The following is a 16,784-nucleotide window of genomic DNA, read 5'->3' as shown; positions in this document are numbered from 1 at the left end:
GTTTGAGATTTAAAATCCTACATTTACGTACAGTATCTCTATGGGTCTGAAGTTCCAGTTTGAGATTTAAAATCCTACATTTACATACAGTATCTCTATGGGTCTGAAGTTCCAGTTTGAGATTTAAAATCCTACATTTACATACAGTATCTCTATGGGTCTGAAGTTCCAGTTTGAGATTTAAAATCCTACATTTACGTACAGTATCTCTATGGGTCTGAAGTTCCGGTTTGAGATTTAAAATCCTACATTTACATACAGTATCTCTATGGGTCTGAAGTTCCAGTTTGAGATTTAAAATCCTACATTTACATACAGTATCTCTATGGGTCTGAAGTTCCAGTTTGAGATTTAAAATCCTACATTTACGTACAGTATCTCTATGGGTCTGAAGTTCCAGTTTGAGATTTAAAATCCTACATTTACGTACAGTATCTCTATGGGTCTGAAGTTCCAGTTTGAGATTTAAAATCCTACATTTACATACAGTATCTCTATGGGTCTGAAGTTCCAGTTTGAGATTTAAAATCCTACATTTACATACAGTATCTCTATGGGTCTGAAGTTCCAGTTTGAGATTTAAAATCCTACATTTACATACAGTATCTCTATGGGTCTGAAGTTCCAGTTTGAGATTTAAAATCCTACATTTACGTACAGTATCTCTATGGGTCTGAAGTTCCAGTTTGAGATTTAAAATCCTACATTTACATACAGTATCTCTATGGGTCTGAAGTTCCAGTTTGAGATTTAAAATCCTACATTTACATACAGTATCTCTATGGGTCTGAAGTTCCGGTTTGAGATTTAAAATCCTACATTTACATACAGTATCTCTATGGGTCTGAAGTTCCAGTTTGAGATTTAAAATCCTACATTTACATACAGTATCTCTATGGGTCTGAAGTTCCAGTTTGAGATTTAAAATCCTACATTTACGTACAGTATCTCTATGGGTCTGAAGTTCCAGTTTGAGATTTAAAATCCTACATTTACATACAGTATCTCTATGGGTCTGAAGTTCCAGTTTGAGATTTAAAATCCTCCATTTACATACAGTATCTCTATGGGTCTGAAGTTCCAGTTTGAGATTTAAAATCCTACATTTACATACAGTATCTCTATGGGTCTGAAGTTCCGGTTTGAGATTTAAAATCCTCCATTTACATACAGTATCTCTATGGGTCTGAAGTTCCGGTTTGAGATTTAAAATCCTACATTTACATACAGTATCTCTATGGGTCTGAAGTTCCAGTTTGAGATTTAAAATCCTACATTTACATACAGTATCTCTATGGGTCTGAAGTTCCAGTTTGAGCTTTAAAATCCTACATTTACATACAGTATCTCTATGGGTCTGAAGTTCCGGTTTGAGCTTTAAAATCCTCCATTTACATACAGTATCTCTATGGGTCTGAAGTTCCGGTTTGAGATTTAAAATCCTACATTTACATACAGTATCTCTATGGATCTGAAGTTCCAGTTTGAGATTTAAAATCCTACATTTACATACAGTATCTCTATGGATCTGAAGTTCCAGTTTGAGCTTTAAAATCCTACATTTACATACAGTATCTCTATGGGTCTGAAGTTCCAGTTTGAGATTTAAAATCCTACATTTACATACAGTATCTCTATGGGTCTGAAGTTCCAGTTTGAGCGTTGCCATCTAAACTAAAGCACTCTGCACATTTTGGTGCGAACCGTATTCATTTTCTGTTTATTCTAATAATAATAATATGTCACTTAGCAGATGCTTTTATCCAAAGAGACATAGTCTTGTGTGCATACGTTTTTAGTGGGGGCGGGCCTGGCAATAGAACCATTTATGCTGGTGTAGCAAGAGCCCTGCTCTACCAACTGACTTGCAGAGGACCGTTATTCTCAAGATCCCACTAAAAGACGGATTAACAAGGAATACAAAGGTTGATAGGGGATGTCAATGTTTCCTTCTTGTTCAAACTGATTCATGTAGCCAACATCAGTGTTTTTATTCTTGTAAGATGAATCACTTGCTGAAGTAGGCCTGTTATACCTGATTTGGGGTTTGACGATAATCATTTCACCAACTCGGCCGGGTAGAGATTGTAGACGTAGTTACGTTCTGATGAAGCGTGGAAATACATAGTGTGACTATGGTGTCGCCTTGCTACCTCTCCCTGTCCTAGTGAATCATTGCCAGCAGTCAGACTGTGTTGCTACCTCTCCCTGTCCTAGTGAATCATTGCCAGCAGTCAGACTGTGTTGCTACCTCTCCCTGTCCTAGTGAATCATTGCCAGCAGTCAGACTGTGTTGCTACCTCTCCCTGTCCTAGTGAATCATTGCCAGCAGTCAGACTGTGTTGCTACCTCTCCCTGTCCTAGTGAATCATTGCCAGCAGTCAGACTGTGTTGCTACCTCTCCCTGTCCTAGTGAATCATTGCCAGCAGTCAGACTGTGTTGTTACCTCTCCCTGTCCTAGTGAATCATTGCCAGCAGTCAGACTGTGTTGCTACCTCTCCCTGTCCTAGTGAATCATTGCCAGCAGTCAGACTGTTTTGTTACCTCTCTCTGTCCTAGTGAATCATTGCCAGCAGTCAGACTGTGTTGTTACCTCTCTCTGTCCTAGTGAATCATTGCCAGCAGTCAGACTGTGTTGTTACCTCTCCCTGTCCTAGTGAATCATTGCCAGCAGTCAGACTGTGTTGTTACCTCTCCCTGTCCTAGTGAATCATTGCCAGCAGTCAGACTGTGTTGCTACCTCTCCCTGTCCTAGTGAATCATTGCCAGCAGTCAGACTGTGTTGTTACCTCTCCCTGTCCTAGTGAATCATTGCCAGCAGTCAGACTGTGTTGCTACCTCTCCCTGTCCTAGTGAATCATTGCCAGCAGTCAGACTGTTTTGTTACCTCTCCCTGTCCTAGTGAATCATTGCCAGCAGTCAGACTGTTTTGTTACCTCTCCCTGTCCTAGTGAATCATTGCCAGCAGTCAGACTGTGTTGCTACCTGGTATGTTTCCTGTATTGATGTCTCCACTCAGTCTTCTCTGCTATCCCAAACGTGACAGCTCTCTCCTTCTCATGGAGAGCGTGATACTATGGACTGACACACTGAGGAAAAAATATTTTGTTTTGTCAGCAATGTTTTCTCCCAAGTTGTGTGTGTGATACCATACAGTATATTGTGTATCTAGCTAGCTGTCTCTGTTAGGGCTACTTCCCCAGGCAGAACCTCTATGTCTACAGGTAGATGAAGAATGCTGAATTGGTGTGTTTTTTTCCCCATAGTGAAGCCAGATGACACCCCAGCACAAGCAGATGGTGTGGTGCATGCGTGAATACGTTCATTCTCTGCTTCTATCATCATTGTCATAGGCAGGTCACAGGGTGTCTGTGTTAAAGGTCATGAACAGTCAAACTCATGTTTTTCATAATATGTGATGATATTTGAAGGAAACAAGATCAAAGTAGGATGGCCAAAGTATGAAAGATGACTGCATCTATATAAAGTTACTAGTCCCCTTGTCAAACACTTAATATGAATACACCAATGGTAACATGATATTCTCTTACCTCATTTTAACAAGTACCACCTTGTGACCAACATCGGAGAAGGTGTGTTTGCAGAGTGGCATGGTTTATATAGCTAGAGAGCTTCTCTACTGGTGCTGAAATGTAAGGTGTCAGCAAATATTAAAAGTTTACACTATTGATCTATCACAGAGATACTTATGTTTCCTTTTTCATCTGTGCCTGCTGTTAGCTAGTTACTGGCTTGCTAGGTCTTCAGCCAGCATGGAACTAAATGGGGGGAAGGGCCGTTCAAAACGCGAACGGGGTTGTCAAGTCACCACATCCGTTAGTGCTGCTGTTTAAAGCATCACGAGAGACATGCCATACAGGAGATGTATTTAAAAAAAAAAATAATGATATCACTGATGCAATTTCAATGTTTGAGTTGTTTTGTGTTTCACCAAATTAGCTTGAGATGATTTTACTGCAACACTGCTCACTGTATCCAAGTTGCTTGACATAGGAGTTTCAAAGATCTGTCTGTCAAGGCGAGCTCATGAATATAAGCTCCCGGCCCACTCAGGCTGTCTTTTAAACTTCCTGGTAGTTGGCCATTCGAGAGAAAGTAATTTTCAGAATGACTGTTCAGGACCTTTTGAAGAGGTCACCAAAGCAGGCAGGCAGGCAGACAGAAAGGCAGGCAGACTGAAAGGCAGGCAGACAGACAAGTCCTGGTGTTGTCCTCTCCTGACCCGACCACTCTCTAGTGGACCTACTTCATCATATACTGCTAGTTGTCCTGGCAACTCTGTCCTCTGCTCCTCTACCGGGTCATCTGTGTTTACCCTAGCTCCCAGTGTCCCTCCCTCACTATGACAAATGGGTTAATGACAGATGGTGTCAGTTCTTCACAATAGGGAAAAGGCATGTGTAGAAAAGCGAACGTTAACATTTCTGTCTATGTACAATAGGGCCTCAGCAGCCAACTATGAGAGAGAGAGAGAAGTGGTTGAGGTAGGAACATATGGAGGAGGTCAGTCCACAGAGGACAGTGGAGACAGTGAACCGGGTTGTAGTGAGGCTGCCTGCTTCCACTGACTGATTTCAGTGGTATATTGGCAGGCTTTATACAGCTTAATGGAGTGTGTATTAATTCTAAGTGAATGTTACTCAACTGTTTCTATGCATCTCTTTCCCACCCCGTGTCTTATGGGCTGACTGTATAAGACCTGGGGCAGCTGTGTGCAGGACAGGGTTTCCTAAACTCTGTCTACAGGAGCCCAAGGGGTGCCCCAGCACTACACAGCTGATTCAAATAATCAACCAATCGTCGTGCTTTGATCATTTGAATTAACTGTGTAGTGTTAGGGCAAAAACCTAAACATGCACCCCTTGTGGTCCCTATGACGGGTTGGTGGAAGTCTGGTGTAGGACATGGGAGTGAGTGTGTTAGACCTGTGGCAGCTCAGAGCTAGAGTGACAGTGTGTGTTAGACCTTTGGCAGCTCAGAGCTAGAGTGACAGTGTGTGTTAGACCTGTGGCAGCTCAGAGCTAGAGTGACAGTGTGTTAGACCTGTGGCAGCTCAGAGCTAGAGTGACAGTGTGTTAGACCTGTGGCAGCTCAGAACTAGAGTGACAGTGTGTTAGACCTGTGGCAGCTCAGAGCTAGAGTGACAGTGTGTTAGATCTGTGGCAGCTCAGAGCTAGAGTGACAGTGTGTGTTAGACCTGTGGCAGCTCAGAGCTAGAGTGACAGTGTGTTAGACCTGTGGCAGCTCAGAGCTAGAGTGACAGTGTGTGTTAGACCTGTGGCAGCTCAGAGCTACAGTGACAGTGTGTGTTAGACCTGTGGCAGCTCAGAGCTAGAGTGACAGTGTGTTAGATCTGTGGCAGCTCAGAGCTAGAGTGACAGTGTGTGTTAGACCTGTGGCAGCTCAGAGCTAGAGTGACAGTGTGTGTTAGACCTGTGGCAGCTCAGAGCTAGAGTGACAGTGTGTTAGACCTGTGGCAGCTCAGAGCTAGAGTGACAGTGTGTTAGACCTGTGGCAGCTCAGAGCTAGAGTGACAATGATGGAGTAAGGGCTGTCAGTATGAAAGGCAAACCAGTGATCGATTCATCAGCGATGAAAACAATGCACAGGTTTCTGTTCATCACCAACAGGGTTGAGGGTTCACTAACTTTTGACAAATCTTTTGACGACCTCAAGGTTTATAGTGCCCTGCAATTAGATATTGCTTCACTCTTAGAAGCACTCATTCATTCAAGTGGAAGTTAGGCTGAACTCTGCATGCTCTCTCTGCGTTAGCATAATAGAGGAATGATGGTCTGTATCTCAGACATATAGAACATAGTGTGTCAGATGGAGGTAACTGGAGAAAGGAAAGTGTTTGGGAAGCTATTGACCTTTTTTTTGAAGAGGCTCCACTGTGGTCTGCAGTCCACAGTCCAACATCACTAGTTCTGACATCTAGTTCCAACTCTTGTTGTGTCTTTTTGTATTGATGATAACACCAGGGCTTACATCACCAGTTCCAACTCTTACTGGCTAGCCTACCTGTTGAATAAGGCAGTGGGGTGTCAACATGGGGAGATTAATAGCTTTGTTTTTTTCCCCTCATCTCCCTCGTCTCTCCATCTCTTTCTCTCTCTCTCCATCTCTTTCTATTTAGTCATGTTTCATTCCCCTCTCTATATGCATCTCTCCTTCTCTCCATCCTTCTTTCTCTGCTGCACAGTTGGTGCCACTTTCTCGCTCTCTCGCTCGCTCTCTATAGCCATTAATTATTGCAGTGTAGTCTCTACTTCTATGAATATTTCAGGCTCTGTCATTAAGACAATCTATATTTCATGGCCCCCCTACCTTGTCACCTTTTTGGTGATCAGACTTTTCCTGTGTCTAACAGTGAGTCATTGAAGTGCACTATACATTTCATGGGATGTATCTTACCAGGCTCTAATGGTCTAGTGCACTTTCTTTTCTCACTCTTGTACCTGAAGAGTAGTTTATTTCACCCCCAAAACTTGGATGTTTGTCAATCACAAATCGTGTGTTAGGGTTACACAATAATTCCACTTACTCCTGAGATTCTACAGTTGTGGCCAACAGTTTTGAGAAAGACACAAATATTCATTTCCACAAAGTTTTCTGCTTCACTGTCTTTGGAAATTTTTGTCAGATGTTACTATGGAATACTGAAGTATAATTACAAGTATTTCATAAGTGTCAAAGGCTTTTATTGACAATTACATGAAGTTGATGCAGAGTCAATATTTGCAGTGTTGACCCTTCTTTTTCAAGACCTCTGCAATCCGCCCTGGCATGCTGTCAATTAACTTCTGGGCCACATCCTGACTGATGGCAGCCCATGTTTGCATAATCAATGCTTGGAGTTTGTCAGAATATGTGTGTTTTTGTGTGTCCACCTGCCTCTTGTGGTTTGACCACAAGTTCTCAATGGGATTAAGGTCTGGGGAGTTTCCTGGCCATGGACCCAAAATATTGATATTTTGTTCCCAGAGCCACTTAGTCACTTTTGCCTTATGGCAAGGTGCTCCACCATGCTGGAAAAGGCCATGTTTGTCACCAAACTGTTTCTGGATGGTTGGGAGAAGTTGCTCTCGGAGGATGTGTTGGTATCATTCTTTATTCATGGCTGTGTTCTTAGGCAAAATTGTGAGTGAGCCCACTCCCTTGGCTGAGAAGCAACCCCACACATGAATGGTCTCAGGATGCTTTACCGTTGGCATGACACAGGACTGATGCTAGCGTTCACCTTGTCTTCTCCGGACAAGCTTTTTTACGGATGCCCCAAACAATCGTAAAGGGGATTCATCAGAGAAAATGACTTTACCCCAGTCCTCAGCAGTCTAATCCCTGTACCAATGTAAGCAATGATGACGGCACGTGTATCCTTGCAGGTAACCATTGTTGACAGAGGAAGAACAATGATTCCAAGCACCACCCTCCTTTTGAAGCTTCCAGTCTGTTATTCAAACTCAATCAGCATGACAGAGTGATCTCCAGCCTTGTCCTCGTCAACACTCACACCTGTGTTAACGAGAGAATCACTGACATGATGTCAGCTGGTCCTTTTGTGGCAGGGCTGAAATGCAGTGGAAATGTTATTTTGGGGGGATTCGGTTCATTTGCATGGCAAAGAGGGACTTTGCAATTAATTACAATTCATCTGATCATTCTTCATAACATTCTGGAGTATATGCAAATTGCCATCATACAAACTGAGGCAGCAGACTGTACACAAACTCGTTTTTTTTACTATGACACGCAGCATGCCCATGTTCAGCTCAGTAAAGCCATCCACCGTTTATTTTTGATGATACCTACATGCCCGATTTACTAAAGTACATCCATTTTGAGCTATTAGGGCCTTGTCATTCACAGGGATTTCAGCCACAGAGAGATTCTCACATCACTTTTGCACCTGTCAAGAATACTAAACCACTGTAAGTTTGCTACGGTACATTTATAGCTTCCGAGGTTCTGTTTGTTTCCTCCAATGAGTGCATCTGTCTCTGCTTAGGTTGTGTTCCAGAGGGCACCCTATTCCCTACAAAACATTGTTAAGAATAGTGCTGCTTTGAACTGGCTCCAGCTGCATCCAGGCAGCCGTATGGTGGCTTGCCCTTGCCCTGGCCTCCAGCCCTGGCCTCCAGCCCTGGCCTCCAGCCCTGGCCTCCAGCCCTGCTCTAAGCAGTTCGCCTGGTGTTCTGACACAACCCACTCTAGCATGCTGTAGCTGTCTGGCTTAGAGGTTATTTTCCTGCTCTCTCTCTCTGCTCTCTCTATCTCTGTCTGCTCTCTCTATCTCTGTCTGCTCTCTCTTCTCGTTTGTCTCTATCTTGCCTTGCTCAGTATGCTTCAATACTTAGGCACAGCTTTCATATGTGGGTAATGCGGCGAATGCCCACAACATTGACATCCCTAAACAATTCCTGGAAAATGTGCTGAATTCCACTAAGCTGTTGGAAGTGTTGGGACCTGCAGTCCTACGTTTCTCCAAAACATTAGATACAGTGCCTTGCGAAATTATTCGGCCCCCTTGAACTTTGCGACCTTTTGCCACATTTCAGGCTTCAAACATAAAGATATAAAACTGTATTTTTTTGTGAAGAATCAACAACAAGTGGGACACAATCATGAAGTGGAACGACATTTATTGGATATTTCAAACTTTTTTAACAAATCAAAAACTGAAAAATTGGGCGTGCAAAATTATTCAGCCCCTTTACTTTCAGTGCAGCAAACTCCCTCCAGAAGTTCAGTGAGGATCTCTGAATGATCCAATGTTGACCTAAATGACTAATGATGATAAATACAATCCACCTGTGTGTAATCAAGTCTCCGTATAAATGCACCTGCACTGTGATAGTCTCAGAGGTCCGTTAAAAGCGCAGAGAGCATGAAGAACAAGGAACACACCAGGCAGGTCCGAGATACTGTTGTGAAGAAGTTTAAAGCCGGATTTGGATACAAAAATATTTCCCAAGCTTTAAACACCCCAAGGAGCACTGTGCAAGCGATAATATTGAAATGGAAGGAGTATCAGACCACTGCAAATCTACCAAGACCTGGCCGTCCCTCTAAACTTTCAGCTCATACAAGGAGAAGACTGATCAGAGATACAGCCAAGAGGCCCATGATCACTCTGGATGAACTGCAGAGATCTACAGCTGAGGTGGGAGACTCTGTCCATAGGACAACAATCAGTCGTATATTGCACAAATCTGGCCTTTATGGAAGAGCGGCAAGAAGAAAGCCATTTCTTAAAGATATCCATAAAAAGTGTAGTTTAAAGTTTGCCACAAGCCACCTGAGAGACACACCAAACATGTGGAAGAAGGTGCTCTGGTCAGATGAAACCAAAATTGAACTTTTTGGCAACGTTTGGCATAAAAGCAACACAGCTGAACACACCATCCCCACTGTCAAACATGGTGGTGGCAGCATCATGGTTTGGGCCTGCTTTTCTTCAGCAGGGACAGGGAAGATGGTTAAAATTGATGGGAAGATGGATGGAGCCAAATACAGGACCATTCTGGAAGAACCTGATGGAGTCTGCAAAAGACCTGAGACTGGGACGGAGATTTGTCTTCCAACAAGACAATGATCCAAAACATAAAGCAAAATCTACAATGGAATGGTTCAAAATAAACATATCCAGGTGTTAGAATGGCCAAGTCAAAGTCCAGACCTGAATCCAATCGAGAATCTGTGGAAAGAACTGAAAACTGCTGTTCACAAATGCTCTCCATCCAACCTCACTGAGCTCGAGCTGTTTTGCAAGGAGGAATGGGAAAAAATTTCAGTCTCTCGATGTGCAAAACTGATAGAGACATACCCCAATCGACTTACAGCTGTAATCGCAGCAAAAGGTGGCGAAAAGTATTAACTCTACAAAGTATTAACTTAAGGGGGCTGAATAATTTTGCACGCCAAATTTTTCAGTTTTTGATTTGTTAAAAAAGTTTGAAATATCCAATGAAATGTCGTTCCACTTCATGATTGTGTCCCACTTGTTGTTGATTCTTCACAAAAAAATACAGTTTTATATCTTTATGTTTGAAGCCTGAAATGTGGCAAAAGGTCGCAAAGTTCAAGGGGGCCGAATACTTTCGCAAGGCACTGTATGTCTAGCGTGTTGATGACCACCACCAAGCATACTAAGAAACAATCATTACAGCATACCTTCATGTCATGTGTTTCCTCTCTCAATGGACCAGGTCAAGCTAATGGACAGGCTTCTTTCTAAAGACTTCTTCCTCCATGTATATGTGATGGCCTCAGTGCTTGAAGATCTAAGGCCTGGATACAACATCGAAGGATAGATGTAATAATGCTGATGTGTTATGACGGGGTCAGAGAGCAAATGTACCCGTAGTCCATTCATGCATCTGTCGTTATCGTCTCTGACCTCACATCCAGGTAACATAAATTGTTCACCTAATTGTAACGTTCTGTCATAAAGAGCACGTGATCAGCTTCATAACGAACATGTTTTCTTGTCTCAATAGGTTAAATCAAATAAAAATGCTTTATACAGTGTATTCTGAAAGTATTCAGACACCTTGACTTTTCCCACATGTTACTTTACAGCCTTTTTCTAAAATTGATTAAATAGTTTTTTCCCCCTCATCAATCTACACACAACACCCCATAATGACAAAGCAAAAACTGTTTTTCTGAATTTTTCCTCATGTATTACAAATAAAAAACAGAAATACCTTGTTTACATAAGTTTTCAGACCCTTTGCTATAAGATTCTAAATTGAGCTCAGGTGCATCCTGTTTCCATTGATTATACTATTCTTGAGTTGGTGCTAAATTACATTTATTGGACATGATTTGGAAAGGCACACACCTGTCTATATACGTTCCTACAGTTGACAATGCACGTCAGAGCAAAACCAAGCCACGAGGTCAAACAAATTGTTCGTAGAGCTCCGGTTTCTATGCCTTTAGTTCCGGTTTCTATGCCTTTAGTTCCGGTTTCTATGCCTTTAGTTCCGGTTTCTATGCCTTTAGTTCCGGTTTCTATGCCTTTAGTTCCGGTTTCTATGCCTTTAGTTTTCCTTGTGCACCAATTTATCGGTCAATTCTTTTAACCTATCAAAGGATTGTTCCATCGGGTTGTGTTTTTAGGGAGTGATACTGGGTCTTTTAGTTTAGTTTATTTTTAGTTTATTTTTTATTTTTACAGGGACAGTGCACATTAATCAACGTTTCAGTAAAAGTGCCGGTTTTAGCCAGCCGGCTAATTTTCAACCGCAGTCCCTGGGCAGGTTATTAAAAACAATTACAATATAGACAATAGCAGCATAGAACAAGCAAGACATAGCAACATAGGACAAGCAAGACATAGCATACAGACAGAGCAACATAGGACAAGCAAGACATAGCATACAGACAGAGCAACATAAAACAAAAAGCAGCAAGACAAAATTCATAAAAGTAACAAAGTGTTTCCACACCTCACAAGCTACAGACAACAGACAACATGGAAAGCGGCAACACACAGCTACGGACCATGTTCACAAATCTGATTGACCTTTAGCCATGTCTTCAAGCATTTTGTGAAAGTGTGATATGTGGTGCAGTTATGTGTGTCTGATGGCAGTGTATTCCAGACATGGGAAGCTCTCACAGAGAGTCTTGTAGAATACGTTTCATTTTCTTCCATATTGTTAGAATGTTCTTAACTATGAAGTTGTTCATGTTCTTAGCTTTATCCTTAGGAAATAGACAACAATATTCTGGGTATGAACATGTGCATCTTCAATACAGAACCCATTGTTCCTCTTTAGTGCATTTAACTATAAGTCACAAGTAAAAGCCCTGGAATTGTGTCAACTCACTATACAAGTAAAAGCCCTGGAAATGTGTCAACTCACTATACAAGTAAAAGCCCTGGAAATGTGTCAACTCACTATACAAGTAAAAGCCCTGGAATTGTGTCAACTCACTACACAAGTAAAAGCCCTGGAATTGTATCAACTCACTACACAAGTAAAAGCCCTGGAATTGTATCAACTCACTACACAAGTAAAAGCCCTGGAATTGTATCAACTCACTACACAAGTAAAAGCCCTGGAATTGTATCAACTCACTACACAAGTAAAAGCCCTGGAATTGTATCAACTCACTACACAAGTAAAAGCCCTGGAAATGTATCAACTCACTCACTATACAAGTAAAAGCCCTGGAATTGTGTCAACTCACTACACAAGTAAAAGCCCTGGAATTGTATCAACTCACTACACAAGTAAAAGCCCTGGAATTGTATCAACTCACTACACAAGTAAAAGCCCTGGAATTGTATCAACTCACTACACAAGTAAAAGCCCTGGAATTGTATCAACTCACTACACAAGTAAAAACCCTGGAATTGTATCAACTCACCACACAAGTAAAAACCCTGGAATTGTATCAACTCACTACACAAGTAAAAGCCCTGGAATTGTATCAACTCACTACACAAGTAAAAGCCCTGGAATTGTATCAACTCACTACACAAGTAAAAACCCTGGAATTGTATCAACTCACTACACAAGTAAAAGCCCTGGAATTGTATCAACTCACTACACAAGTAAAAGCCCTGGAATTGTTTCAACTCACTACACAAGTAAAAACCCTGGAATTGTATCAACTCACTACACAAGTAAAAGCCCTGGAATTGTTTCAACTCACTACACAAGTAAAAACCCTGGAATTGTATCAACTCACTACACAAGTAAAAGCCCTGGAATTGTATCAACTCACTACACAAGTAAAAACCCTGGAATTGTATCAACTCACTACACAAGTAAAAACCCTGGAATTGTATCAACTCACCACACAAGTAAAAACCCTGGAATTGTATCAACTCACTACACAAGTAAAAGCCCTGGAATTGTATCAACTCGCTACACACGTCTGGAAGGTTAAAACCCCCCTCAGACATATGAAGATGTGAAACTTTCCTTTGTAGTCTATTCATTTAATTTGCCCATATAAAGTATGTTATGACCAAGTACACTTTTTTTAAAGAATGTTTTCAGTGGGGTAATTGGTATTACCAAAAATAAATGCAAATGGAGAACTGTAAAGCAGGTTCTTTTAGGCTGCAGGTCACTGGCATAACCTGCCAGGAATATTTAGCAATTTCAGTGTTTTGTCATTAATCACAGCAGCGAAGTGAACAGTATAAAAACATAACAATTACCTGTGAGAGAGGGAGAGTGCGAGAGAGAGAACTATGAAGAGGGCGATTGAACAATATAAATAAAGAGGGAGAGACTGCTTTGGTTAGTGGATTACCAGCCTGTTGCTTTGAACCCAGCGGGGGCCGCAGTGCACTGTAGAGCACACCTGTTTAAGACAAAGCCACATGGGTTATTCAGTTGATGCATCATTCATTTGCTGTTCTGTTCCCTTCATCCATCCAGCCTGGTTCAAGTGGCAGCGGCTGACTCACCCATAAGTCTCAGGTGCCTGCAGGGTTTAACATTCAACATAAATCAGCCTGTTTAGTCTTACGGACGGACGGACGGAGTGCAACACTGCTATTGTTGAGTGATTATAGTTTGCTGACCTGCCAACCACCAACTGGCAGCTATTAACCTTTCACCCAGGGTTGTCATAGTTTCAGCCTCGAAACATCAGGTGAGCAGGTTTACGCCGTGATGTAGACACGCATGAAGGCACACACACACACACGGAATTGGATGCCCTCTAAATGTCAATAATATGCAAATAATACTATGAATCTTCTCGTCTCGATGCTGAAATGGCCAGCAGCGCAATAAGCTCCAGATCAGTCTGTGTCAGCAGCTAGATGCTTACATATGCAGAACAAATTTAATTTCAATTACCTGTTGGTACAAACCCAGGAGATGGCATCCTGCTTATTTCCTGGTTTTGAAAATGTTAGACCATGTAAAGTTGTGTCTTATCCCTGTCATTTCGCTGTCATGCTCTGCTAAGTTCCAACCAGACTTGAAAGTTACTACCCAGCATCATGTTTTCTGAATCATTTTTGATTCTGTGCAAAAAACTGTGCAACTCTGGAAAAAACTCTGGATGTATTTTTTGTTGCTGAAGGAACATCTTGTTTGTTGTGGTCCAATAAGTGCTGGGAGAGAGTCCACTGGGACTCTTTTACTCTTCCAAGAACAAACTGTCTTTGTTTCTATAACAAAGTTTGGACCGTTTAGACGTGAGTTGATACTATTATTCTTCACATCCCTGGGTCGCTCCTCTTTTCAGTTCCCTGCAGCTCGCGACTGGAACGAGCTGCAACAAACACTCAAACTGGACAGTTTTATCTCCATGTCTTCATTCAAAGACTCAATCATGGACACTCTTACTGACAGTTGTGGCTGCTTTGCGTGATGTATTGTTGTCTCTACCTTCTTGCCCTTTGTGCTGTTGTCTGTAAACAATAATGTTTGTACCATGTTTTGTGCTGCTGCCATATTGTGTTGCTACCATGTTGTTGTCATGTTGTGTTGCTACCATGCTATGTTGTTGCCTTAGGTCTCTCTTTATGTAGTGTTATCTCTCTTGTTGTGTTTTGTCCTATTATAATTTTTTACAATTATAATAATCCCAGCCCCCGTCCCTGCAGGAGGCCTTTTGCCTTTTGCCTTTTGCCAGGCCGTCATTGTAAATAGGAATTTGTTCTTAACTGACTTGCCTCGTTAAATAAAGGTTAAACAAATAAATAAATAGTATATTAAGTATTGACTTCCTCAGAGAGGTTGTCCTGAGATTCATAGTGTTTCATTACTTCTCTCTCTCTCTCAATATATATATTATCTATGCCTGCTATCTCCACAAAGTCTGACTCTGAAGGTTTTCTCTTTGCTCTACTTTATTTGTTGTCTTGTTGTATTGTTTCCTGTAGAGAAGTTGTTTGGAGAGTTCCTGAGCTGGGACCTAGACGAGGCTGTGTCTCAGCTGCCTCTGAAGCCAGGCCAGTCTGTCACCCTCACCGTCAACATCAAAGTCAGACTGGACTTCTCTGGAGGAGAGAACCTGCTACAGGACCTCAACGATGGTGAGTGGTTTCAATTCCAGACGGGCCGCAAAGGTCTCCCAGACAACATCCAGGTGCTCTCCGACCAACATTGTCAATTGAAACCAGTAGAAGCTAAACTCTTTTAGGCGGGTATTCCCAATAGAGCACACTTCTATTTATCTATTTTGGGTTTGCCTTTCTGGAAAGCATCGGGTTCTCAGCTCCATGACCCATAGCACTGGTTAAACATGTACTGAATACAGTGTTGAGTCTGTGTTTACTGCCCTACCCAGTAGCGGAGTGTTCCAGAGAGGTGTTTTCTATTTATTTATTATTTTTTTATTCCTTTAAATGTTTTATTTTTGTTGTCCTCTTTTACTCCCCAATTTCGTAGTATCCAATTGTTAGTAGTTTCTGTCTTGTCTCATCGCTACAACTCCCGTACGGGCTCGGGAGAGACGAAGGTCGAAAGCCATGCGTCCTCTGAAACCCAACCAAGCCAAACTGCTTCTTAACACAGCGCGCATCCAACCCGGAAGCCAGCCGCACCAATGTGTCGGAGGAAACACCGTGCACCTAGCGACCTGGTTAGCGTGCACTGCGCCCGGCCCGCCACAGGAGTCGCTAGTACACGATTAGACAAGGTTATCCCTACCCGCCAAACCCTCCCTAACCCGGACGACGCTAGGCCAATTGTGCGTCGCCCCACGGACCTCCCGGTCACGGCCCGGCTGCGACAGAGCCTGGGCTCGAACCCAGAGTCTCTGGTGGCACAGCCTTAGACCACTGTGCCACCCGGAAGGCCCTGTTCCAGAGAGGTGTGTTGAGACTCATCCAACATTCAACAGAGGTAACCATGCAAACAGCAGACTCCCCTCTCACCTTGATTTCTCTCTTTGTTGTCGTCTTGCCTTTCTCGGTTTCTCACTCTTTCTCTCTGTACTCCTTCTCCCATGTGATGTGCTCCTGCATGCATGAGAAGAAATCAGAGGAGAGTAGGAGCTGAACGGACATGTTTAACTCATCTCTCTCTCTCTCTCTCTCTCTGCCCCTGACTTTCAATCATTATCTTTATGAGGCTATTTAACAAAAAACCTTTGAAACCATTGTGTATTTTGTTGATGACTTTCTGGACTGATGCTATGTTCTGCTGGGTCTTACACTACATGACCAAATGTTTCTGGGCTCCTGCTCGTCGAACATCTCATTCCAAAATCATGGGCCTCAATATAGAGTTGTTCCCCCCTTTGCTGCCATAACAGCCTCCACTCTTCTGGGAAGGCTTTCCACTAGATGTTGGAACATTGCTGCTATAACAGTCTCCACTCTTCTGGGAAGGCTTTCCACTAGATGTTGAAACATCGCTGCCATAACAGCCTCCACTCTTCTGGGAAGGCTTTCCACTAGATGTTGGAACATTGCTGCTATAACAGCCTCCACTCTTCTGGGAAGGCTTTCCACTAGATGTTGGAACATTGCTGCCATAACAGCCTCCACTCTTCTGGGAAGGCTTTCCACTAGATGTTGGAACATTGCTGCAGGGACTTGCTTCCATTCAGCCACAAGAGCGTTAGTGAGGTCGGGCACTGATGTTGGGGGATTAGACCTGATTTCGAGTCAGCATTCCAATTCATCCCAATTTTGATATGGTTGAGGTCAGGGCTCTGTGCAGGCCAGTTAAGTTCACCAAACACCAATCTCGACAAACCATTTCTGTATGGACCTCGCTTTGTGCACAGGGGCATTGTCTAGTATGTCATTGTATTCTGTAGCGTT

At 42.5% G+C, this 16,784-nt stretch overlaps 1 protein-coding gene across 4 annotated transcripts in view; it reads left to right on the top strand.

Moving 5' to 3' along the window:
• The window catches only part of trappc9 (trafficking protein particle complex 9), a 283,555-nt gene that overhangs the window by 85,808 nt on the left and 180,963 nt on the right, over window positions 1–16,784 (top strand). For all 4 annotated transcript variants that reach the window (XM_036952949.1, XM_036952950.1, XM_036952948.1 and 1 more), the window contains one exon: window positions 14,895–15,047. In XM_036952949.1, coding sequence (XP_036808844.1) covers window positions 14,895–15,047 — 153 coding nt within the window. The remainder of the gene's footprint in view (window positions 1–14,894; window positions 15,048–16,784) is intronic.

The sequence above is a fragment of the Oncorhynchus mykiss genome, chromosome 18, assembly GCF_013265735.2.
Source record: "Oncorhynchus mykiss isolate Arlee chromosome 18, USDA_OmykA_1.1, whole genome shotgun sequence".
In the NCBI taxonomy this organism is placed as follows: domain Eukaryota; kingdom Metazoa; phylum Chordata; class Actinopteri; order Salmoniformes; family Salmonidae; genus Oncorhynchus; species Oncorhynchus mykiss.
The sequence above is the reverse complement of the archived record's forward strand: the minus strand, read 5'-3'. Positions and strand labels throughout refer to the sequence as shown.